At 34.8% G+C, this 27,473-nt stretch overlaps 1 protein-coding gene across 1 annotated transcript; it reads left to right on the top strand.

Annotated features, from left to right (window-relative positions):
• The first annotated feature begins 20,501 nt into the window (after nucleotides 1-20,501).
• LOC148579622 (uncharacterized) lies at nucleotides 20,502-26,993 on the top strand. The gene is made up of 5 exons (XM_088490834.1): nucleotides 20,502-20,600; nucleotides 20,700-20,969; nucleotides 21,070-21,399; nucleotides 26,422-26,495; nucleotides 26,756-26,993. Exons 1-5 carry the CDS (start codon nucleotides 20,502-20,504, stop codon nucleotides 26,991-26,993), a joined length of 1,011 nt encoding a protein of 336 aa, XP_088346960.1.
• The last annotated feature ends 480 nt before the right edge of the window (nucleotides 26,994-27,473 follow it).

The following is a 27,473-nucleotide window of genomic DNA, read 5'->3' as shown; positions in this document are numbered from 1 at the left end:
GAAAGTTAAGGTGAGTCCTAGTCAAGTTTAGGTTGGGTTAGAATCTGGACTTGTCTCAGATAGGATTGGGATAAATCCTAGGGAGAATCGGTGTTTGTAATCTATTGAAAAGATAGTAAAATTTTATCATTATTGTGATGGAGACTAGATGTATGCTACATTGCATTGGATAACTGAATCAGGATACATCTGTGTGTCATTCTCTACTCTTTTCTCTATTTCTAGTTCTGCACAAAAGGAGACAAAAACAAAGTATCTCTTGAATTATTCACTAAACTTCTTTTCATCACAACACACCTAGCAAGTAATACTGTTTTGGCTCCTACAATGTCAGGAGACAACTAAAATCTCTCCTGTATTCTATCAATAGAATGCAAGCCTACAAATAAAGAAAAAAAAAGGCGAAGATTCAACCCCTCCTTCTCTTAGTCACTGATTACCATCAAATAATAATAATAATAATAATAATAATAATAATAATAATAATAATAAAAGTAGCACTACGTATTCAGGAAATTCCAGTGCATGCATGGCATCAAGATTCAAAGTGTGTATAGAAGATCTTCCTCACATCTTTAACTGGACCAACAATTTCATAGTTATCTTTAAAATCTTCGTCATTTTCAATATTATAACCCATGTAGTCTATGTTGGGTTCCGAAAAATCAACATCATCGATTTTTTCGAACTCAACATACAACTCGATAAGTGAGCCATGTGCTCTAGTTTGATGGTAGGCTGAAAATAATTCTTGCATACTAGCTTCATCAGCTACATGCATTATTTGAAATTGAACGAAACCACCAAATACTAGCATAGGTTGCTTATACAAAATATGTCACTTTCTTTCACACTTGATGATCTACACTTTGAGAAAGTATATTCTTAAATCCTTTATATATTATTGAAAGAGGAGTAACAATAATACATGAGTTCTCATATAAAAAGTTCACTGTCAGGTTATGGTAAATTTTAAGATGCTACGTTTAATGGTATTTTTTTAGTATTCTAAAATATTCAAAAATGCTCTGGATAATTTTGGAACGTTCTAGAATATCCTAGAAGGTTTCGAAAGACTCTAGAAGGTGATAGACTATTCTAGAAGAGTATAGATATATGTAGAAGTATAAAGAGTAGTATAGAATAATCTAGAAAAATGTGGTAGGTGATACCAAAAATTATTGTCGGTCTAGATTTTCTTCTTAAAGAAAGGAATTACTTCGTTGTAAACATAGCTCCAAACCAACAAACAACTCTCATATCAAATTAAAATATGGTTTTGTCACAAGTACAAACCCCAATGAATTTATAACCGAAGTATTTAGACTTCGAGTCGTCTCACAAGGAATTGCAATGAAGTGTTTAATTATTGGCTATGAAGATGCAAGGGTTTTGATTTGATAATTGGCAAGAAAATAAATGGCAAGAAAGTAAATGAACAATTAACTAATAAAAGAAAGTGGAACTCTTGGCTAGACTTAGGTAATTGAGATCACCATCATTGTCTACAAACCAAACATTGATAATTATGAGAGGTCAAGCTCATTAAGTCTACTTCCAAAAGTCTTAAGTACGTAATATCTACTCCTAGACTTGAAGTACGTCAAATGGCTTTGATCACATCAACCCATAAGTCCCAACCTATCTACTAATTAGATTAGTAGTGGGTTGGTGTCAATGAGTATCAAATTGACCACCAAGGGTTCTCAAATCACCAATTCAATGAGACCCAATGACTCAAGGTCACTCAATTTCCTTAGCCTAGGCCAAGAGTCAAGAAAACTACTCAAAAACTAGAGGAAATATTTTATCAAACACTTAGTGTGCAAGAAAAGTAAACATCATAAAATGTAAGAATTAAAGAAAATCCATAACTAACATAAGCAAGAAATCAACAATAATAATCAAGATAAACATAGAAGAGCATGGAAATATAAAATTGCATTAAAGAAAATTAAGATACAACAATGGTTCATCAACATAAAAGAGCAAAATAAGAAATTAACAAGTAAAACTAGAAGAGTAAAGACAATAGAACACTAAAATATAATGAGAATTAAAATAAAAACAAAAATTGAAAGAGAAATTTGAGAGTGATTAACCTAACTTTACCCTAATTTCTATCCTAAATCTAGAGAGAAGAAAGAGCTTCTCTCTCTGTATTTTTAACATAAAACATGATGAAAACTAAACTATGGCTACTTCCTTCATTCCCCCCTCAATCCTTGGGTTCAATAGCATCAAAAATGAGTTGGATTGGGCCCAAAATGCTCTAGAAATCGCTGGCCACGATTTCACTTTAATCAACCACGTGCTCAATCGGCGCGCGCGCGTACATGGCGCGTGCGCGCCCCTATACGCGAAGCAACATATGGCAAGTTTTATATCATTTCGAAGCTCTGAATGTTAGCTTTCCAACGCAATTGGAACCGTCTCATTTGGACCTCTGTAGCTCATGTTATGGTCATTTGAGTGCGAAGAGGTCAGGCTTGATAGCTTTACGGTTCCTTCATTTCTTCATTAGTTCTCCTACTTTGCATGCTTTTCTCCTCACTTCTTCCATCCAATACTTGCCTAATGAACCTGAAATCACTCAACAAACATATCAAGGCATCGAATGGAATTAAAGTGAGTTAAATTTAGCTATTTTAAGGCCTAAAAAGCATGTTTTCACATTTAGACTCAAATCAAGGGAGAATTGCAAAACCATGCTATTTCATTGAATAAATGTGAGAAAAGGTGATAAAATCCCCAAATTAAGCACAAGATAAACCACAAAGTTGGGATTTATCAAATCTCCCCACACTTAAACCAAGCATGTCCTCATGCTAAGAATAAAGAAGGACAAGAAAAGGGTATGAACATTTATTCAATGCAAATAAACTATATAAACCTATCTATATGCATGCAACTAAATGCAAGATGATTCTACCTACTTGGTTAAAAGTAAATCAATCTCCAAGAGCATGTATGAACAAGTGGGGCAAAGGTCATATGATGACTCACAAATTCTACCAATTCAAATATCAAAATAAAGTTCAAATAGACTTGCAAGAAGAAAGCTCATGAAAGCCGAGAACAATGAATTAAGCATCGAATCCTCACCGGAAGTGTATCCGCTCTAGTCGCTCAAGTGTATAGGGTTGATCACTCAGTTCTCTTCTACTCATGCTTTTCAAGATTTGTTTTTCATCTAACAATCAACAATTATTCAATGCATGCATACATTCATCATGAGGACTTATTCATAGGTTGTAATGGGGCTAGGGTCAAGGTAGGATGCATATGGTCAAGTGAGCTTGAAATTTGAATCTTTGATTAACCTAAGCTCTCACCTAACACATATAACAACCTATACAATTCTAATACACAACCTAGCTATCCATGATTCCCACTTTTTCACATACTCATTCATTCTTTTTAATTCACATTTCATATGCATTGATTTTTATTGAACTTTACTTTGGGACATTTTTGTCCCCCTTTTATTTTTTTTCTCTTTTTTCTTTTTCTATTTTTTTCTTTTATATATATATATATATATATATATATATATATATATATATATATATATATGTTCTTTTTTTTTCTTTATCATTTTTTTTCTAAAGTATATACAAACGTATCAATGTATATGCTTTTACATATAGTGCATGAATATGTACCCAATTCCCAAAAATCTTCAATAGAAACACAAGAACACACTTTTCTCTCAACCAATGTCCCAAGTTTTACATACCCAAATGATACACACTCTCACTAGTCTAAGCTAATCAAAGATCCAAATTAAGGAACATTTATTGTTTTTCACTTAGGGTTGTTGATGTGCTAAAAATTAAGAACAAAAGGGATTAAATAGGCTCAAATTTGACTAACAATGGTTGATGAAAGGTAGGCTATTTGGGTAAGTGAGCTAAATGAAATGATGGCCTCAATCATATAAATGCATGTATACATGGAATAATGGACATAAAGAATCAAACAAATCAAAGATCACAATCATAGAAAGAGAACAATGCGCACAAGAATGGAAAATAAGTGGTTATATGATGCAACCACACATTTGGGCTCAAAACTCACATGCTTGTATTCTTAGCTCAAAAATCATGTTCCAAAATAAATTCTTCAAGCAAGTTTGTCACAATTTTTTTTTCAAATTGGTAGGGTGCCCTAAAATTAGATTTCTTGAAAAAGAGATCATCACCCTAACCAAGTAGTCCTAACATAAAAAGAAGTGGTAAAATATATACAAATTATAACTAACATGCAATCTATCATGCAATGCAACAACTAACTAACAAAGAAATTGGTGTTGAAAAAGAAAGTTGTTACCCATGGAGGTCGGTCGGACGACCTCCCCACACTTAGAAATTTGCACCGTCCTCGGTGCATGCAAAGAAGAGCAAGGTGGATGGGTTGCTACAATTGATGAGCTCCTTCAAAAGGTTGTGCGAGTGAACTTGTTTGTTGCCCCCTTTAGAAGCTTTTCCTTTTCTTTCTTTTTTGGTGGCCAACCTAAAAGAAAAGAGAAAGAAAGAAAATTAAGCCTACAACAAAGATATCAAAGTAATAAAATATAGGCGGGGACTAATGCCAAATAAGAAAAGAGTCCTCACTACATAGTAACTACAACATGTGAGTGAAAAAGCAATTCAAGTAAAGGCATATTAACTAATACTTGATGCAAGAACAAGTTAAAGCATGGGTACATGACATGAAGAGCACGTTGCGCCAAGTTTAATCAATTGACACAAACAAGATTAGTGATAAGCATGAGAGCATTTGGTCCCATCCTAACTTAATGATGATGAGGTACAAAAACAAGGGATCATGAGCCAGGATGGACTAAAGCACTAATCTTGTGTGTAGAGCAAATATTACAATTAATGCCAAACAAGTCACAAAGCACCAAGATTAACCAAGAAATTCTCAACAATTGAATATAAGAATCCAACACCATTATTAAAACAAGAACTTAGAAAAGAAAACAAGAATAAGTTATAAAAACAAAATTAAAATACAATGAATAAAAGTATGCGAATGCAATGGACAAAAGAAAATGGACACCATTATTAAAAAAAAACCTTTTTTTTTACCGACGCGGATGCGTCATGCACGCTTCCGCGCCGATGCGCAGTTTGACCAAAGGACGCGTACGCGCCAGGTGCGCGTACGCGTGGGTTGTAGGCACAGAATAGGCACAAACTGGGCATAACTCTCTGGAATATGTACCAGGAGGGCAGGTGGCGCTATCGGTGCACACGCGCACAACATGCGTTCGCGCGCATTGCGCGATTAGCTTGAAGGACGCGTACGTGCCAGGTGCGCACACGCATGGGTGGTTTGTGCTTCAGGCATGGTATTGGCGCAGTGTAGGCGCAACTCTCGGGTCAATATATGGAGGGGTGAGATTTTTCAATCCACGTGTCCGCGCACATGGCGCGCCCACGTGGATGGTCGAAAATGCTTGAGGCGCGCGTACGCGCCAGGTGCGAGCACGCGCAGGTTGGTGCTCTATTTTTAAAAATTTTTCCGTGTTCTTGCACCAATCCAAGCATTCAAAACCTCCAAAAAGCTACCCAAACACCATAAAACCTTATTTAACATATTAGACTACTAAATAAACTCAACAAACAAAACAAAACGTGAAATCAAACATATTCTACCAATATTTACAAAAGAGAAAAATGAAAAGATATTACCATGGTGGGGTGTCTCCCACCTAGCACTTTTGTTTATTGTCCTTAAGTTGGACATTTGGGAAGCTCCTTGTCATGGTGGCTTATGCTTGAACTCATCTTGAAACCTCCACCAATGCTTGGTTTTTCATTGTGCTCCAAAATTTCTAAGGAGTTGCACCAGGTCTTGATAGTATTCCACACAAGCTAAGGACTTCCAAAATTGATCTTCATCTATTCCCGTATCCCAAATCTTGTTTCTACACTCATCTTCAAGTTGATCATCATAATTCCAATTGGGTGAGAAGCGATCCGAATTCTCAAGTAAACACTAAAGCATCTTCCTAGACCCCTTTAGTTGAGAACTATACCAACCATTGCACTTAGACTTTGAGTTTTCAACCATAAGGAATTTAAAGTGATGTTTTCAACCACTACACAACTCTCTCTTACTTTTAACTCCACAAAGAGCTCTAAGTTGACCATCATTTTCAAGCAAACCATATTCAAGTGGGAAAGTAAAGCTTAGGGATAAGAATTTTACCCACTTGAATGTTATGTTGGATGATGACTTAGGAAGGGACGTCTCCAATGGTCTTGTAAGTTCTATTCCCTTGTGCTCTTCCTTGAATACCTCCACCTCTTGGCAAGCTTCTTCCATGTTCACCTCTTGACAAGGCTCTTCATGTCCAATTACTTCCTCACCAACCTCTTCTAGCTCTTCTCCATTCTTCATATCACAAATTGGAGGTAATGTGGAACTTGTCTCAACATCCACCTCAATTTCAAGAGGAGAAGATTCCTCAAATACCACAGGATCATGTGGTGGTGTGGGCTCATCTCCAAGAGGAAGATTTGTTGTTAGCTCACCCTCTTCCAATTCTTCATCATTCATTATATGCTTAGGAGGTTGTGCATTACCCTCCTCAACATCATCTTCAAGTTCAATGGAAGAAAGTTCAACAACTTCCACAAAATCATCAACAACATCACTTGATGTGGAAGTGCTCTCAAGTTTGAAATTCACCTCTTGTTCAACTTCCTCTAACTCTTCAACCACTTCTTCTTCTTCAACAATCTCTTCTCCCTCCACTTGTTGCAAGACATACCACATCTCCTTGTCCACATGTTGAGATTCTAAAATCTTCTTCATGCTTCTTTCTTCGGTTGATTTCTCACATTCATCCGTGGAGATGCCTTGCTTGTTGCATGAGTCCCATGAGTCCAAGTTGGCTTTAATTTTGGCAAGGTTAGCCTCGATAGCTTCATAATTCTTTTGGACTTCCTCTTGCTCCTTTTGATGGATTATTGCTTGAAGCTGATCCATTGCTTCCTTGAGACGATCCATTGGCTCTTGGATGAATGGATATGGGTGTTCTTCCATGGAGGGTTGTGGTGGAAAGGGAAATTTATTATGTGATTGAAAGTTATCATACATGGGAGGTGATTCATCTTGGTGATAATATGGAGGTGGTGGTTCTTGAGGGTATTGGTGGTGGAATTGTGGTAGTTCTTCATATGGTTCATATGGTTCACAAGGTGGTTGGTATGGTGTATATGGATTGGGGTCATATGGAGGTATTTGGTGAAAAGGGGCTTGTGAGTAAGGTGGTTCAAAATTATGTTGAGGAGGTGGTTCATAGGCATAAGGTGGTGGTTGTTGACAATCATAATAAGGGTCACCACATCCATTAGATTGATATGCATTAGGATGAGAGTTATACCCATAAGAATCTGGAGGTTGTCGTTGCCAAGAAGGTTGATCAATCCCTTGAGGCTCCCTCCATCCTTGATTGCTCCATCCTTGATGTACATCCCCATTGTAGCTCCCATTTCCTACAACATAATTTGAACCAAACTCATAGCCAAAAGGGTGAGAACTCATAGTAGCAAAGAGAAACAAAAACTAACAAAAATGAGAAGCAAAGTCTTAAACCTAACAAAAATCAACAAACAAGAAAAAGACAAATATATTCACATATTCACAATAACCAATAATATAACACCATTGCAACTCCCCGGCAATGGCGCCGTTAATTTGATAGCAAAAATTATTGTCGGTCTAGATTTTCTTCTTAAAGAAATGAATTACTTCGTTGTAAGCATAGCTCCAAACCAACAAACAACTCTCACATCAAATTAAAATATGGTTTTGTCACAAGTACAAACCCCAATGAATTTATAACTGAAGTATTTAGACTCCGGGTCGTCTCACAAGGAATTGCAATGAAGTGTTTAATTATTGGCTATGAAGATGCAAGGGGTTTTGATTTGATAATTGGCAAGAAAATAAATGGCAAGAAAGTAAATGAACAATTAACTAATAAAAGAAAGTGGAACTCTTGGGTAGACTTAGGTAATTGAGATCACCATCCTTGTCTACAAACCAAACATTGAAAATTATGAGAGGCCAAGCTCATTAAGTCTACTTCCAAAAGCCTTAAGTACGTAATATCTACTCCTAGACTTGAAGTACGTCAAATGGCTTTGATCACATAGACCCATAAGTCCCAACCTATCTACTAATTAGATTAGTAGTGGGTTGGTATCAATGAGTATCAAATTGAACACCAAGGGTTCTCAAATCACCAATTCAATGAGACCCAATGACTCAAGGTCACTCAATTTCCTTAGCCTAGGCCAAGAGTCAGGAAAACTACTAAAAAATTAGAGAAAATATTTTATCAAACACTTAGTGTGCAAAAAAAGTAAACATCATAAAATACAAGAATTAAAGGAAACCCATAACTAACATAAGCAAGAAATCAACAATAACAATCAAGATAAACATAGAAGAGCATGGAAACATAAAATTGCATTAAAGAAAATTAAGATCCAACGATGGTTCATCAACATAAAAGAGCAAAATAAGAAATTAACAAGTAAAACTAGAAGAGCAAAGACAATAGAACACTAAAATATAATGAGAATTAAAATCAAAACAAAAATTGAAAGAGAAATTCGAGAGTAATTAACCTAACTTTACCCTAATTTCTATCCTAAATCTAGAGAGAAGAGAGAGCTTCTCTCTCTAGATTTCTAACCTAAAACATGATGAAAACTAAACTATGGCTACTTCCTTCATTTCTCCCTCAATTCTTGGATTCAATAGCATAAGAAATGAGTTGGATTGGGCCCAAAATGCTCTAGAAATCGCTGGCCACGATTTCACTTTAATCTACCACGTGCTCAATCGGCGCGCACGCGTACATGGCGCGTGCGCGCCCCTATACGCGATACAACAAATGGCAAATTTTATATCATTTCAAAGCCCCGGATGTTAGCTTTCCAACGCAACTGAAACCGCCTCATTTGGACATCTGTAGCTCAAGTTATGGTCGTTTGAGTGCGAAGAGGTCAGGCTTGACAACTTTACGGTTCCTTCATTTCTTCATGAGTTCTCCCACTTTGCATGCTTTTCTCCTCACTTCTTCCATCCAATACTTGCCTTATGAACCTGAAATCACTCAAAAAATATATCAAGGCATCGAATGGAATTAAAGTGAGTTAAATTTAGCTATTTTAAGGTTTTAAAAGCATGTTTTCACATTTAGGCACAAATCAAGGGAGAATTACAAAACCATGCTATTTCATTGAATAAATGTGATAAAATTCCTCAAATTCAGCACAAGATAAACCACAAAGTTGAGGTTTATCAGTAGGTTAGATATTTATAATGAAGGTTCTGAACACTCAATCTGGACCGTTGGTTAGATTTAATCATAACCATCCATTAAGGAGGTGGATGGCTATAAATAGAAGTGAGAGTTAGAGTTTGAATGTGTGAATCATTTGTAACCAACACTTGAGTAATAAAGTGTTCTTTCCACCAAAGCTTTTTTTTCTCTTGTGTTCTTAGCCTTGCTAAATATTGAGAGTTAGGTTAACTTGGTTTTAGTTCAAGAGGTTGAGTATATTCGAGTGCCGACACGGTAGCGTTGGAGTGTGTCTAAGGCCCTGAAAATTTGGTATCAAAGCAAAGTTCGAGAGGGAGCACAAGTGGATTATGGGTATGACTTCTAGTGTAACCATAGAGCATGTTGAGTCTCAAAGGAGAAGGAATGCTATTCCTTTTTAATGGGAAAGTAAGAAGGTTCATTTTTCAAGTGAGTCTAGCGGTAAGGACTCTAACTTCTTAGAAGAAAGGGTTTCTACGTTGGAAAATGTTCTATCCTCCATGGATGAGCGCTTCCAAAGGATAGAACATGACAAGGAGACCCTCGAGACTCACATGTTGGGAGAACTAGATGCTTTCAAAGAAAGCATGCTCCAAATAGAAGAGAATATTGAGAATTTCTTGAAACTATTCGAGGAGATTCGAGTTTGGTTTGAGGAAGCGAGATCCCGACCAACCATTATAAGGGAGACGACAAAGATTAATCTCCCAAAGCTGAGGGGTTTCAAGGGCGTGAGGGATGCTCGAGAAGTAGAGAACTTCCTATGGCAAATGGAGAGACACTTTAAAGGCCAAGGGGCAGTCAAAGAAGCAATAAAAGTACGCACTACAACTCTCTACCTTTTCTGATAATGCTACTTTGTGGTAGAGAAGAAAATGTGTAGATATGGAGAAGGATACTTGCAACATAGCCACATGGAAAGATTTCATAAGGGAGTTGAAAAGATAATTCCTCCATGAGAATGTGCTCTAAGAAGCAAGGAAGAAGTTGAGGGAGTTGAAGCGCAATAGTATGATTAGTGACTACGTAAAGGAGTTCACTACTCTCACACTTCAAATTCTCAACTTAGCATCAGAAGATGCATTGTTCTTCTTCATTGATGGACTCCAACCTTGGACAAAGCAAGAATTACAAAGGAAAAACTTTAAGAATGTCGATAAGGCCATCGTGGTGGTCGAATTACTCACTGAGTATCATTGGAGAGACTCTAAATCTAAGTCTTCCTCCAAACTTAGTTCCACTAAGGGTAGGAGAGAGAAGGAAAAAAATTTCTCAACCAAGAAAGAAGGAAAGTACTCTTTAAAGAAAGAATACGAGGAAAAGAAGGAAGTTTTTGTGCCTAAAGGAGAATGCTTCATATGCAAAGGACCACACCAAATGAAAGACTGTCCCAAGCTAGGGACTCTGACATTTATTGCCAAGGAACAAGAGGCTCAATCGCAAGTAACTGAGTGTATTGGATCTGTCAAACTCATAAATACTGTAAAGGACAAATAAGTAAGTATTGTAGAAAAGAAACACTTGATGTATGTTAAATTTTTTATCAATAGAAAATTCGTCATGACTATGATTGACATTGCTGCTATACATAACTTCATCATGCCTGATGAAGCAAATCGGCTTGGCTTAAAGATCACCAAAAAGAATGGCCGGTTCAAACCCATAAATACCAAGGGTGAACCTTTTAAGGGAGTAGCAAAAGGAGTTGAGATTACTCTTGGTTCTTGGAAGGGCCTTATGGATTTCTCAGTAGCTCCCATGGATGATTTCAAGATAGTCATCGAGCTTGATTTGTAAAGGAAGACAAATATAGTACCTATGTCATACTACAATATAGTATGTGTCATAGAGAAAAGGTCTCCCCAATGCTCTCTGCCATGCAACTCAAGAAAGACTTCAAGAAGGAAAAGATGACATATTTGGCTCTATTACAAGAGGAGTCAACATCCAAAGAAGAGGGTGTTTCCCCCAAAATCAAGGAAGTGCTTGAAGAAAATAAGGATGTGATGCCTCCTGAATTACCAAAGCAACTACCACCTAGGAAAAAGGTGGATTACAAGATTGAATTGGAATTAGGAGCGAAGCTGCCTGCCTCAGCACCATATAGGATGGCATCGCCAGAACATGAGGAGTTAAACAAGCAATTCAATGATATGCTAGATGCTGGATTTATCTGTCCATCGAAGACTGAGTTAGCAGCTATTTCTACAATCAAAGAAGATATTATACGTACCATCAAGGAAGGGTTGTATCATGATCCATTAGCAAGAAATTAGTGGAGTTGGCTAGAGAAGACCAAAGATTTTGGCTAGAATATGACTTTTTCTACTCCAATGGAAGAAGACTATACGTCCCTAAGTGAAAAAATCTGACAAGAAAGTTGATGAAAGAATGCCACAACACCAAGGGGCTAGTCACCAAGGTAAGTGAAGACCTTGGCACTCATTGAATCTTTCTATTATTAGACTCAAATGAGAGATAAAGTGGAGAGCTATATGAAGACTTGTCTTATGTGCCGATAAGATAAGATTGAAAACGAGACACCAAACGGGTTGTTGGAACCTCTGCTTCTACCGGAGCGACCATGGAAAAGTGTGTCTTTGGATTTCATCTTTGCCTTACCGAAGTCCAAGGATTTGGATCTATCTTCGTGGTAGTAGATCAATTTTTAAAGTATGATACCTTTATACCTGCCCCTACTGCACTGTAGAGGAAGCAGCACGACTATTCTTCGAGAATGTGGTGAAGTACTGGGAATTACCTAAGAGCATCATTAGGGATCGAGATCTACGCTTCACAGGACGACTATGGATAGAACTGTTCAAACTTATTGGATCCGAGCTTCACTTCTCAACAAACTTCCACCCTCAAACTGATTAGCAGACTGAGAGTGTAAATGCCTTATTTGAGTGTTACTTGAGGCATTTTGAAAGCTCTAATAAGAAATATTGGACAAAACTCTTAGACATTGCATAGTTCTCATACAATCTACAAATGAGTGAGTCCACAGGAAAAAGTCCGTTCAAGATTGTGACTGGATAACAGTCGCTTACACCACACTCTATTTTCCTCATACTCACGGAAGAGTCATGGAGCTTATCATATGATTAAGTCTTGGGAAGAACAAGAAGATGTCACTCGTTCTTTCCTTGACAAAGCCGCAAAGAGGATGAAAAAGTGGGCAGACAATAAGAGAAGACGCGCTAGTTATCAAGTGGGAGATAAGATAACGATTAAACTTCTTCCACAATAATTCAAAGCCTTTCGCAAGGTTCATAAGGGCTTGATCCGCAAATAAAAAGTGTCATTTAAGATCATTAGACGTGTTGGGGAGGTTTCTTACAAAGTACAACTTCCTCTTTCTATAAAGATCCATCTAGTCTTTCATGTGAGTATGCTTAAACCATATCATGAAGACCAAGATGAACTAAGCAGAGGTGATTCGAATAGAGCTCCCCTGTGGTAATTAGATCATTCGATAAAAAGGTCGAGGAGATCTTAGTTAATTGGGTTGTAAACCCAATACTTGATCAAATGGAAAGGACTACGAATAACAGAGGCTAGCTAAAAAACTCATGAAGATATGTGACAATTTCAAGAACACCTAGAGTGCTATCATGAACAGAACATGACGAGGACGTCTGTGCAATAGGTGGGGGAGAATGTCATAGTAAGTTTTAAGATGTTATGTTTAACAGTATTTGTATAGTATTCTAGAGTGTTTGAGAATGCTCTGGATAATTTCAAAATGTTCTAGAATATCCTACAAGGTTTAGAAGACTCTAGAAGGTGATAGACTATTCTAGAAGAATATAGATATATGTAGAAGTATAAAGAGTAGTATAGAATAATCTAGAAGTATTTAGAGAAATGTGGTAGGTTAGATATTTGTAATGAAGGTTCTAAACACTCGATTTGGACCATTGATTAGATTTAATCATAACCGTCCATTGAGGAGGTAGATGGCTATAAATAGGAGTGAGAGTTAGAGTTTGAGTGTGTGAGTCATTTGTAACAAACACTTGATTAATAAAGTATTCTTTTCATCAAAGCTTTCTTTCTCTTGTATTCTTAGCCTTCTTGTTAAATATTGAACGTTAGGCTGACTTAGTCTTACCTCAAGAGATTGAGTAAGTGCGAATGCTGGCACGGTAGTATTGGAGTGTGTCAAAGACCCTGACATCACCACCTCGAATGCAAGTGTATAAGGCAAAATCTGACCATTATATTATATTTTTAAATTAACACAACCTTTTATTTTTTATACACTCATCACACTTACTCACAAATTTCTTTACTCTCTCAATATTCAGAACAACCTTCTCTAGAACAACTCCACTTCAATTATCCTCAATACGCTTCCACAACAGAATACTATGACTCTTTTTATAGTTAATTTTATATTTTTTTATTTATCCCACACAAAATGTTACTAATATTTTCACTTTTGCTACAATACATAGGTGGCATCTTGACCAGATTATATTTTAAAATTCGTTAAATAAACAAAACATCAATGATGTTTTTAATTATTATAATTTAAAAAATTTCAAATGCCAAACGGTATTATTATTTTATTTTTTATAAAATTATTTTTGTAAAAAAACATTGACGTCGTTTTGTTATTAAAAAAATTAAAAAATATTAGCTCCACAGAAAACGACAATAACATTTTCTCATAGCAGTGTAAAACTCATGCTCATTAAAATAAGGGTTAAGTACTGAAATCGTCCCTAAGATCTGGGGTAAAAATCAAAATCGTCCCCGACTTTTTTTTGTTATTAAAATCATCCCCAACGTTATAAAACGTTATAAAATCGTCCTTTTGTCCATAAATAAAATTTTTTGGACAATTTTGCCCTTAAACAAAAATTAAAAAGTCTCTCCACTTTCACCACTACCCTCTGCATTATCATCACCATCACCATCTACATCACCATCGCTGCACCATCACCACCAACAATCCAGCAACGCCAACAGCAACAATCAAAAACAAATCAACAAAAATCCATCGCTACACCATCACCACCAACAATCCAGCAACACCAATAGCAACAATAAAAAACAAATCAACAAAAATTTTAAATTAAACAATTCAGCAATCATCAACTATAATTTCAGATCCAAAATTGACAACAACATAAATTAAAAAATTTAAAAAAGAAGAACTCATATGTTCTTCAGAAAAAAAAAAACAAGAGAGAAAGAGAACAACGCAAAATTGGGAACAAGAACTCAAAATTGCAGTAACAATTAAAACTCAGAAATTTCACTAAAAATTCAGAAATTCTACAACAAAAATCCAGTTTAAAGAAGAAGAAGAAGAAGAAGAAGAAGAACGGCGGTGCGACGGGGCGGCGGTGCGACGGGGCGGCAGTGCGGCTTCCCTTCCCTCCTCCTCCCCCCAGCCCCCCTCAACGGCAGCCCTGGCGGTGGTGACGCTCCCCTCGGTGGCTCACTCCCTCTCTCGCGCTGTCTCTCTTCTCGGCTCAACTCTGATTCGCGACGGCACTCTCTCTCCCTCTTCCCTTTGATGGCGACGATGACAAGCAAGGCATCTGGACACGGCGGCGGCGGCGCTGGACACGACCTCCCTCTCTTCCCTTCTCAGCTCTCCGTCAGTCACTCTCTCCTTCAAGCCCTCTCACCGTTTCGTTCTTTCTTTCTTCTTTTTGTTTCCTGAAGCCGTTTTTCTCTTTCCTTTCTTTTTAATTTATTTTATTTTATAATTATATTTATTTTATTTTATAATTTTTTTAATGAGAGGTAGTTTGGTAATAAAAAAAAATAAAATTGATAAAAAGGACGATTTTATAACGTTTTGTAACGTTGAGGATGATTTTAATAACAAAAAAAGGTCGGGGACGATTTTGATTTTCGCTCCTTACCTTAGGGACGATTTCAGTACTTAACCCTTAAAATAATGAAGCATATTACACTTTTTCCTATAATATTAGAAAAATTGAGCCCTAGAAGTTGGGATTTGGATCCTCTAAAGTTTAAATTTTACTTTAGAGAGTAAAGTTTGATCTCTCACCATTGATTTCATAGGTGGGACCAAGAATAAATATGAAAGAGAAACTATTCAAGGGTAGAAGATCACACTTTATTATCTAAAGTAAAATTCAAACTTTAGAGGATCCAAATCCTAGAAGTTGAGTGTAAAAAAATAAAGAGATCGAGGATATCTTAGCTAATTGGGTTGTGCGACGAAGAGGAGTACTACTAAGTACCCAATACTTGATCAAATGGAAAGAACTCCGAATAATAGAAGCTAGCTGAAAAGCTCGTGAAGATTTGTGACAATTCTAAGAACACCTAGAGTGCTATCATGAACAGAACGCGACAAGGACGTCTGCGCAATAGGTGGGGGAGAATGTCATAGTAAATTTTAAGATGTTATGTTTAACGGTGTTTGTATAGTATTCTAGAGTGTTTGAGAATATTCTGGATGGTTTCGTAACGTTCTAGAATATCCTAGAATGTCTAGGAAGACTTTAGAAGGTCCTAGAAGACTCTAGAAAGTTATAGACTATTCTAGAAGAGTATAGATATATGTAGAAGTATAAAAAGTAGTATAGAATAATCTAAAAGTATTTAGACAAATATGGTAGGTTAGATATTTGTAACAAAGGTTTTGGACACTCTCTGAACCATTGATTAGATTTAATCATTACCAGCCATTGAAGAGGTGGATGGCTATAAATAGGAGTGAGAGTTAGAGTCTGAGTGTGTGAGTTATTTGTAACAAACACTTAATTAATAAAGTGTTATTTCTACCAAAACTTTCTTGTTCTTGTGTTCTTAACCTTCTTGCTAAATATTAAAGGTTTGGCTAACGTGGTCTTAGCTCAAAAAGTTGAGTAAATGCGAGTGTTAGTACGGTAGTGTTAGAGTGTGTCAAAGATCCTGACATCACGACCTCATGTGTATGAGGCAAAATTTGACTATTATAGTATATTTTTAAACTAACAACCTTCTATTTTTTATACATTCATCACACTTACAAATTTTTTTACTCTTTCAATATTCAGAACAAATCTCTCTAGAATAACTCCACTTCAATTCTCCTCAACACAATACTATCACTCCTTTTATAGCTAATTTTATATTTTTTTATTCATCCTATACAAAATGTCGCAGCTATTTTCACTTTTGCTACAATACGCAAGTGGCATCTTGACCAGATTATATTTTAAAATTCGGTAAATAAACAAAACGTCAATGGCGTTTTCAATTATTATAATTTAAAAAATTTCAAATGCAAAACGGCATTATGATTTTATTTTTTAAAAAGAATTATTTTTTAAGAAAATGTTGACATCGTTTTATTATTAAAAAAATTAAAAAATATTAGCTATACAGAAAATGACAATAACGTTTTCTCATAGCAGTGTAAAATTTATGCACATTAAAATAATGAAGCATATTATACTTTTTCCTACAATATTAAAAAAATTGAGCCTTAAAAGTTGAGTGTAAAAAAAATTAACTCTAGAATAAAATCAAAATTTGTTTGAAACAATACATTTGAAAAAAATTAACATTAAAGTACATTATAAAAATTAACTAAAAATATTTATTTAATTTTACTGTTAGATTAAGCATCTTAAAAAATTTGATTTTGGGAATGCTTATTGCGGATGGCCCAAACGATGGTAATTAATTTTACCGACAGCTTCGTCCATCGATAATTTTATCCACGTATATTTATTATTTAACAATAATATGGTCTTCAATAAAGCCGTCGTGATAATTGAGTTTCTTGTATAGTGAAATCAAACCAATTACTATATAGTAAAATAAATTTCTATATATTGTAAATATTTTGAAATATTAGATATAAAATTGAGACAAATAAATTTTTATGTTTTTATTGCTTGATCGCTTTGTTTCTAATATATAAATGCAAATTCCTCCTTGATTTAAGAGTAAAGTAGCAATAAAAGGCCAGAATTCAATTCTATTAAAATTTGTGTTATCATAAACCATGCACGAATTTTAATTGAAAATAGAATTGAATAATTTATTACTTATTAATAGAATTAGACCTTTTTTCTCATTCCAAAACTTTTCAAACACAATGTTATTAGTTCAAGTTTTATTTATCTAAGGAAAAAGATACTTCAATCGTCTCTCTCTCTCTCTCTCTTTTAAAAGATTTGTTATGTCTAGAAAAATTTCGTTGTTTCTTCTTATTCTTCCCTTTCATAATTTCCTTCTTTATGTGATAAAGAAAAACTTTTTCCACAGTTCAAGGATCACATCCTTTTTTGCTTGGGCATGATCACATGCATACCAAAGAATAGGAATCCTCACAAAGAGAACGGACGCAATTACATTTATTCTCTCTCTATTTTGTGTGAAAATTATTGGTGGTGCTTGACTTTAGTCATTATATATATATATTGTAAAGTGTGTTTGTGGGGACAAAATGCACTATCAACATTGGGCGATCCATAAGATAAGTAAAAAAATAAAACAAAAGAGAAATAAAAAAATTAAAATGTGCTAGATGTATATTAAATTTAATTAATATATATTTATGTATAAATTTATATATAATTTAATTTATTTTTAATATACATTTTATATTTTATTATATATTTTATATTAATGATTGATTTTAGTGTATATTTAATATGATTAATATAAAATACTGTAACTATAAAAGATTCTACTACATACTACTAACAATTATATTTAGGTGTAGATTGTGATATACTTTTTTCTTATAGTATTCTTTAATTTATGGGGTCTAATACTAATTAATTTATTATGAATCTAAATTTTATTTAAAAATTTATTATTAACTAATAAATTATTATATATCTAAAGTATAATTTAAATTTTCGATACTTATTTTAACATACTAGTATATTAAGTATTCTACCAATCTAAATTAATTATTTTAGTAGTAGTATTTGGCGGCCCCATAATAATTTAGGGTGGTGGGATTGTTATGCTCAAGTGGGGTGCCTATGTCTCCTCCATTGTTCAAATTATTAGGTATTGGTGTCATTTCTTGTTGTGCTTACCTCTCATTGTTTCTTTCACCTTTCGGTATTCATTTCAATGTCTTGTCGCCAGTAAGGGATCAAACTTTATTTGGTAACAAAAACATAATATGAAAATTCTTAAACAAAAAATTGGCATGAATTATTATTCTTCGGTGAATAAGTGGTATATGCATCACACTTCTTAATTTATCATATCTGTCATTTTTAATATAGGAAGGGAGATTTGTTATCTTTATATGAGGAATAAGTCTCTCATTTTATATGAACTATTAAAGTTATACAGATATTAATATAACTTAGATAAAATTAGAGATAAATATTGTTTTGGTCTTTAACATTTTGGGTCAGAATCAAAATCGTTTCTAACATAATTTTGAATTTAAAATCGTCATTATTGTTTTATTTGTTATTAAAATCGTCATTTTTAATATTTTTTTTTAAATAATGAAGCTACCCTTTTCAGCTTTTATGTTTCGCGCGAAACACTTCATGTCTTCATTTGTATGTAAACCCTCAACACTAACCACAACATTAAGCACAATGTTTCATAAACCAATGTGATTGATGCCCTAGTCCAGAATCGGAAATTACGGAAGCTATTCTTGGAGAGAAGAAAGCAGGCGAGTTCGAGTTGCTTGAAGGAAGGGACTTGAACAGTCGGTGAGGCAGTATCCGCAAGGTTGGCGTAGGTATGATTTCTCCCCTTCTATTGACTATGGTAGCTCTCCTCCTAGTAGTTAGTTTTGGGTTAGAAGGTTTAGGTTTTGATTTTTTGTTGATGATTGAATGGAGGCCAAAGGTGTGTGTAATTAGACTAGAGATTAATATCACCGTGAAATAGGGATGCCTGTGTGTGTGTGTGTGTTTTTTTTTTATTGTTGCAATATGGTAATGTGTTCTTATAGTTATTTACTGATAGGGTATTGGAGAAGACAATGAAATATTTTAAATTGAAAGTCTACCATGGAGGATGGTTTACTTATCAAAATGGGCCATTACAATATGTGGGAGGAGAAACATCAGTTATAGAAGATATTGAATGTGATCGCTGGTCCATATTTGAAGCTTATGCAGAGTTAAAGCAGTTTGGTTACGTTGAGGAGAATATCTCAGCGTTGTGGTTCAAGGATCCTATATATGAAGACATGGAGAAAAATTTAAAGTTGTTTAAAGTTGATGCAGATTCGATTGCCATGTGTAGAATAGCTTAATTAAGAGATTATGTAGAGTTATTTGTTATGCACAAGGTGAGGAGGACGATGTATTTCCTGCTGCTGGCTATATTGATATTGGTGAGGATCATGGGATAGTTGATAAAGGTGAGGGACAAGAGCTGGTTGTGTATGGTGGAGAACAGGGGAAAAAAACCAATTTGAACCAGGTGCTGATGATACTGGGGCAGAGACTAGGGACAGTGATGATGATGATAATCACAAAGTTGTGTTTGGTAATTTCGGTGACAGTGATAGTCTTGATTCAGAGTATAAACCATATGAAGAGGAGGATGCCAGTACAGATAATTTGCACTTTACCAACAGTGAAGATGAGCTTGATCCTGATGTCAGTGGGTTTGAGGATGTGAATGTTATGACTGATAGATGTAGGGCTGTGAAGAAGAAAGGTGTGGCAATTGAGAATTTTAAAAATGATGAAGGATCAGACAATGATGAGTTAGATTTGGACCACAAGGTTGGAGTTAAGGGGTCAGATTCAGACCATGAGAGAGTGAGGTATCCAGTTCACAAGGCACAAAAAGACATGAAACAATACAAGTAGGAAGTTGGGATACTATATGCATATAGGGAGGAATTCAAGGATACTGTGATTGCATATGCTATACAAACCGCAAGGGTAATTACTTTTAGGAAGTGTGATCTGAAGAGGGTAAGGGCAGTTTGTTCTGGTGAGTGTCCTTTTTGGCTGTATATTGCAAAAATAAGATATGAGGATACTTGGCAGCATGAATTTGAATCACACATGTACACAAGCAATAGGGTAAAAATTTTACACTCAAAATGGCTTGGCAAGGCATTCAAAAAGAAGGTTGAATCAAATCCCAGTGTGAAGATAAAGGAATTAGTTTCCAAGGCTAAAAAAAAAAGGAGAACTTGACTGTCACTAAATCAATGGCAATGAGGACTAAGCAGATTGCATTGGACGAAATTCAGGGAACCTTCCGAGAACAATATAAGAGGATATATGACTATGGATATGAGCTGTTGAGGGTAAATCCAAACTCCTCTGTTCGTATATAAGTGCAAAGGTCCCCTGATTTTGATAATAAAGCACAAACATCATCTATGACAAATTATTGCATCTTCCAGAGGATCTACGTGTGCTTGGAAGCATGCAAGCAAAGCTTCCAGCATTGTAGGTCCTTCATTGGTCTAGATAGATGCTTTTTGAAGACACCTCAGGGTGGACAATTGCTCACTGCAATAGGTTGGGATTCGAATGACCAAATGCTACCCATTGCATATGCGGTTGTAGAGGTCGAGACCAAGGACTCATGGATTTGGTTCTTGAATCATCTTGCATCTGATATTGGGATTGAGAAGATGAAAAGATCCACATTTATGTCTGACCAACAAAAAGTAAGTATACTTCACCACACTTTACTTATGCACAGTTACATTGTTCATTACAACATATGAAGTATCCCTAACTATATGCTCATTAATATCATCGGTGTAGAGTTTGTTGCCGACATATGAAGATGTTATATTAGGAGTGGACAACCGATTTTGTGTGAGACACTTATATAGCAACTTCAGGAAAAGATTTCCAGGGTTACATTTGAAGCAAATGACGTGGAAGTGTGCTAAGACGACTCATTGGAAAGATTCGAAGAGGTACATGGCCGAACTGAAAACTGTGAATCAGGAAGCTTTTCGGTACTTAATTGCTATTCCACCTAGGTATTGGTCTAGATCTAGGTTCACCTTTAATTCTAAAGTAGATACACTGGTTAACATGTCTGAGAGCTTTAACTCTGCCATAGTAGATGCTAGAGAGAAGTCTATAGTAAATAAAATAATAACAACGATTTTAAACAGAAAACTACGTTAGAGACAGTTTTAATTCTGACCCTAAATATTAGGGAGCAAAACAATACTTATTTCATAAAATTACATTAATCAGTGCTTGGATACTGTTGAGATCCTTCATCTGCGAGGAGGATGTCTATCATACAGATATTCTCGATTCCATCACTTGGCAAGAAAAGAGAGTGGAGGGTAGTAGAGTACCATGTAAAAGTATTTCTATTATTGTACTCAAAATTACAATTGATCCAACCAAAAATATTGAATCATTAGATTATTGATTTAATAATTAAATTATTGTTAAGTTGGTTGAATTGTAATTAAATAATTATATAAAATTTTATTTTTTATAATAAATATTTTTTAATTTTGATTTTATACTAAATTAATTACTTTTATATTTAAATAATTTATTGATTAGTTTATTACTATTATATAATTCAAGTATTTATTTAAAAATTATATTAATAGATATCTCATAATAAAAAAAAAATATCTTGCGATTAATAAATATTTGAATAGTATTTTTTGTTTGTTTTTTAAATTTGTAAGTATTTAATAAAATTTAATATTTATATTAATAATTGTATAAAATTAAAAGAATATAATTTATTTGAAAAAGAATGAGTACAAAATTAAAACTAAAAAATAAATTAAATAAAAAAACAATTTAATATATTCATAAGTAGTGTAACTTCTTGGGGCAAAATCAAGGCCTTACAAATTGAGAGAAGACCTTGGTTCAACAAGTTTAATTATTTTTAATCGGTTTTTTTTGGATCATGATTTTTAACCGGTTTAAATGCAAGTTCAGTCCTAGTCTCAAATCGAATTGGATATCCATTATAATTATTTAGAAAGGAGGGTGCATTTATTAACTTTTGATTGGTCGAGTGATCAGCTCATTTATTCAGTTAAAAAAGTGTTAGGAGTTCAAATTCTGTCTTATATATACAATAATTCATTGATCAATGACAAATTAATTCTTGATCTATTGAGTTAAAAATGACCGTAGACAACCAAAAAAAGTGCATTTAATTTATCGAGTCAAAGTAAACATTTCAGAAGAGTTTAATGCTATCTTTTATAAAAAGCAACTATAAACTAATCAACCACTAAATTAATTAAAAAAAATATGTCAAAATTTAAAATTTATATTAAAATAAATTTAATAACACATATTTATATATAAATATATAATAATTAATATTTTATGTATACATGGTATTTTTTTGTCGAATGTAGTATTAGATAAATAAATATATAGTCACTGCAAAATACATAAATAAATTTATAAAATAAATAGTTCATTTATAAATAAAAAATGCATTACTATTAGTTATATAAAACGTCAGTGTAAAACATTCATTCCCTTAATCACTCTCGGGCAAGTATTTAGGGGTGAACCTTAATCACTCTCGGGTGACACGCGCAACTTTCAACGATGTTTTGGACAAGATTCGGGGAAGGCTAGCCAGCTGGAAAGGAAGATTGCTTAATAAGGCAGGCAGACTCTGTTTGCTCAACTCGGTAGTGACTGCGATTCCTACTTATCGCATGCAAGTATCTCTCTTCCCTAAAGGGGTAACTAATAAGATAGAATCCATGATGCGAAACTTTCTATGGAAGGGTCAAGTTGATGGTAGAGGCCTGAATCTAGTTAACTGGAAAGTGTTGGTCACTCCTAAGAAGTTTGGAGGTCTAGGAATTAGAGATCCTTTTTGTGCCAATATTGCTCTTCTTGAAAATCTAGTTTGGCAACTTTTTCACCATCCCAACAAGCTATGGGTTCAACTGTTGACGGAAAAATACCATTCTTCTAAGGATGATTGTTTTAGTCAGTCTCGAGGAAGGGGATCTTATGTTTGGAAGAGTATATGTCGAGCTTGGGATATCCTAAAGGAAGGTTTTAGTTGGTGCATTGGGGATTTGGAACAGAACTTTTGGTTTTCTAAATGGAGAAGAGAGGGGCGACTGTGTCAGGAGATGGATTATGTTCACATTTCTGATTCGGATCTCAGGATCTTGGACCTTTGGTCATCTGGACAGTGGAACCTTGAGAATATCTATTCTCCTCTGAATCAGTCTCTGCAGAGCAACATTAACTCTTACAACCCAGATGTTCAAGCTGGTTCAGAGGTCGGTTGGGGTTGGACTGGTGCGGCCTCAAAGGTTTATGATGCTCATAGTGGTTATTTATGGCTCAGTAAGAAGATGTTTAGTTGGGAGGATATGGGTAATTGGCTTTGGCTTTGGCGTCAACATGTTCCGGAAAAGCACAAATTTTTGGCCTGGCTATGTCTTCGGGAGGCTATTCCTACTGCTGCATTTCGTTTTAGAAGGGGCATTTCGCACACGGATAGCTGTCCACGATGTTTCTCAAGTCAGGAGTCGGTTTTACATTGTATTCGGGATTGTCCAAAAGCCCAACTTGTTTGGCAAGCTTTAGGGATATCCGATCAACCAGTGGATTTGATGAGTTGGTTCTTACATAATAGCAAATAGCGCCCCTTTAGATTCTTTTCTGGTCTCTGGTGGATTTGGTGTTCGAGAAATAACGAGATCTTTCATCCTCACGAGCATTGGACCACAGACAAGGTGATTGGTATGGCTTTGTCCTTAGAAAAGGAGCTCCGAAATATTTTTGAGTTGCAACGACTATCTATCCCCTCAACCATTAGTGGCTCTTGGATTCCCCCCTCAGTGGGTACCTTTAAGATTAATTGTGATGCTAGCTATCCTGGCAGTGGTGCTCGAGTTGGTTTTGCTTGTGTTAGCAGAGATTGGAAGGAAAGGTGGCAACGAGGCTGTCTGGGAACAATTGAGAGTCGTAGCATTTTGCAAGGAGAGTTGTTTGCTATTTGGAGAGGCTTTCTTTTAGCATGGGACTCGAGACAAAGAGACATTATATGTGAGACAGACTGTGTGGAGGCTTTTACTATTGTCAATAATTTACAAGATTGCTCTGGGTTTATTGATCCTTTGGTGTTAAAAATCCGAGATATCATGTCTTGGAAATGGCGTGCTGATCTTTGGTTGATCTTGAGAGATGCAAATACAGTAGCAGACATCATGGCAAAGACTGCAATGAGGACTATTTCTCCCCAAGTGGAGCTTCCATTGCCTTAGAAGGAGTTTGAGAGTAGTATTCAGCGGGACTGCCTTTCTTAAGCAGTTTCTTGTTTTTTTTCTTTCTTAGTTTTTATTTATTTTCTTTTAAGTCACCAAAAAAAAAACATTCATTTCCTTGATGACATCAACCTTGTTGATTATGAATTAATAATATTTATATGAAAGCAATGATCTCATATTTATTTTCAAGATATGGAATTGAAGCATATCTAGGTCAAGGTCAGATCATAAGAGAAAAGAAAAGCATATCAAATATCTGGGGTGGAAATTAATAGTGGTGTCATATCTCATTCACCCTTTTATGCGACAAGCATGTTGTGCAGTGGTGCTTGAAGAGTGAGAGAGTGAGATTAATCAATTAGGGAAGTGAGTGATATTGAATCGGTGAATTTTATGGTGTTTATAACATAATGTTTAATTTTTGTCTAACTTATTTTTTATTTTTATATTTTTAAAATTAAATATTAATTTTTAATCTTTTTTAATAAGTTAGACAAACACTTTTAGACATCATAATAATCATCTATATTCTAATGAACCATTTTTAACACGCCACCTTATAGTGCAATTTACAATAATCAACTCCGTCTCATTTAGCCTTAATATTATGATTCAAGCAAAGACAAATTTAAAAGATTTTAACACTAAAAACAAAATATATGATATAATAATAAAATAATTTTCATAATAATTAAATATAATAATAAATTTAATAATGTAACGAGAATAAATAAATATTCTTATTATGTATTATTTAAAATATTTTTTAATTTTAATAAAGCACTCATCTCCACAATTCTTTACATAGATCCATTCTTTAATCTAACTACTTCATATATATGGTTATAGATCTTAGAATTAGTTACAGATGCATAAAATTTTAACAATAAAGATAAAATATGTATAACATGAGAAGAATTTTTATAATAAAAATAGTATATGTATATAAAAAATTAGCTATTAAATTATTCATTAATTATTTTGTATTTGTATATAAATACAGATGTTGTGTTTAACTTATTTTTAATACAATAATGCTTCACATCCATATAAAAAATGCATCCAAGTTATCCAAGCATATATATTGCTAGACGCGCCTCTAACACCCCCCACTCATTTGTGACATACGCGCTACATATAACGTAAACCTTCTCTACTGCAACCTAAACCTTCTGTTCTCCCAGTTTTTCTCTACTCGCGTTCTTCTTTATTGATCTGCGTTGCCTTCAACGTAATAAGCTTCGTCGTTCTTCTCTGGTCGCGCTCATCTTCTTCATTTTCTTCTTTCGATCTGCTTACGTTGTATTTATCTTCTTCTTATTCTTCTTTGTTTTCTTCTTCGATCTGCACTTTTCAATCGAAACAATGAATGATTCAACTTCAAATCAGTTGAATAAGAGAGATTTCGATTATTCTTCTGAAACAAATCAAGCGGACGAGGTTTGAATTATTCAATTTTGAATCGAATTGAATGCAATTGCTAATTTGAATTGAATTGAATTGAATTGAATGGACGCAGATGTTCTGAATTGAATTGAATTGAATTGAATTGATAATCTCTAAATTGTAGACACGGGTATTTTGAATTTGATTTTATATAATGGATAATATTTCTTTCATTCAGTACTATACAATTATTTCACCATAATAACGTGTTCAGTTCATTCTGCAGAAAGCTGTTTGAATTTGATTTTATATATTGGATAATGTTCTGTTCATTTAGTACTATGCAGTTGTTTCACCATAATGACATGTTCGGTTCATTATGTAGAAAGCTGTTTGAATTTGAATTTATATAATGGATAATGTTCCATTCATTTAGTACTATACAATTGTTTCACCATAATAACATGTTCGGTTCATTCTGCAGACCAAGTGTGTTGTGGATGAACAATTTGTCCCAAAGGTCGGGATGATTTCCAAGACACTAGAAAAAGCTGGAAAGTTCTACAAAAATTATTCCAAACTTGCCGATTTTTCTACCAAAATAAGGAACACAACTCAGAAAGGAGACGAGATTAAGAATAAAATAATTGTATGCAACAGAGAGGGGAGGTGGAAATCTAAGATATCTCCAACTCTGAAGACAAATCCCTCAGCCGGCATAAACTATCTAGCCAGGATCTACGTACACATATTGATGGACGTCGGTCTCTGGACAATTTCCAAAGTTGTTCTGAATCATTGACACCCCTGCTATCCAGACCGAGCAGAGATGCTCAAACAACATATGGAGCTAAGCATGTTCATGCGTCGCACCATCGAAACCAACAAGGAAGCCGGAATCAGACCGAGAAAAACTTACCAATCATTCATAGCAGCAGCCGGCAGTCATCGGGAACTAAGTTTTATAGAAAAAAGAAGCGAGAAATTACATCACAAGGGAAGTACAGAATATTTCCGAACAAGATGATACCAAAGAATTCGGGAAGTACCTATTAAGAATGAAAATAAGAACCAAAATTTCTTTTTCGAGCTCAACCTCGAAGGCCATCACTCCATCAAAAATGCATTCTGGGCCGACGCAAGTAGCATAGCTGCTTGCGAGTATTTCGGAGACGTGGTTTCATTCGACACTACCTACAATACAAACAGGTATTCGGTTTACCCAAATTAAGTCTTTATGTTCACCAAATCTACAAATTTTGGTTCATCACTTTGTGAGAGTGTCCATTTATACAGGTACAATCTGGTTTTTGGTTCTTTTGTGGGCGTGAATCACCACGGTCAGTTGACACTTCTTGAATGCGCCCTGATGAAAAATGAGGACATCTAATCATTCAAATGGCTATTCAAGTGTTGGTTCCATTGCATGGGAGGAAGGCACCAAAAGGCATTCTCAACGACCAATGCACATCGATGCAAAGGGTCATCGAGATGTGCATGCCAACCACAATTCACCGGTGGTGCATCTGGCACATC

The sequence above is a fragment of the Arachis ipaensis genome, chromosome B10 (genome assembly GCF_059453495.1).
Source record: "Arachis ipaensis isolate K30076 ecotype BB chromosome B10, ASM5945349v1, whole genome shotgun sequence".
Lineage (NCBI taxonomy): Eukaryota > Viridiplantae > Streptophyta > Magnoliopsida > Fabales > Fabaceae > Arachis > Arachis ipaensis.
Note: the sequence above shows the minus strand (reverse complement) of the source record. Positions and strands in the feature narration are given on the sequence as shown.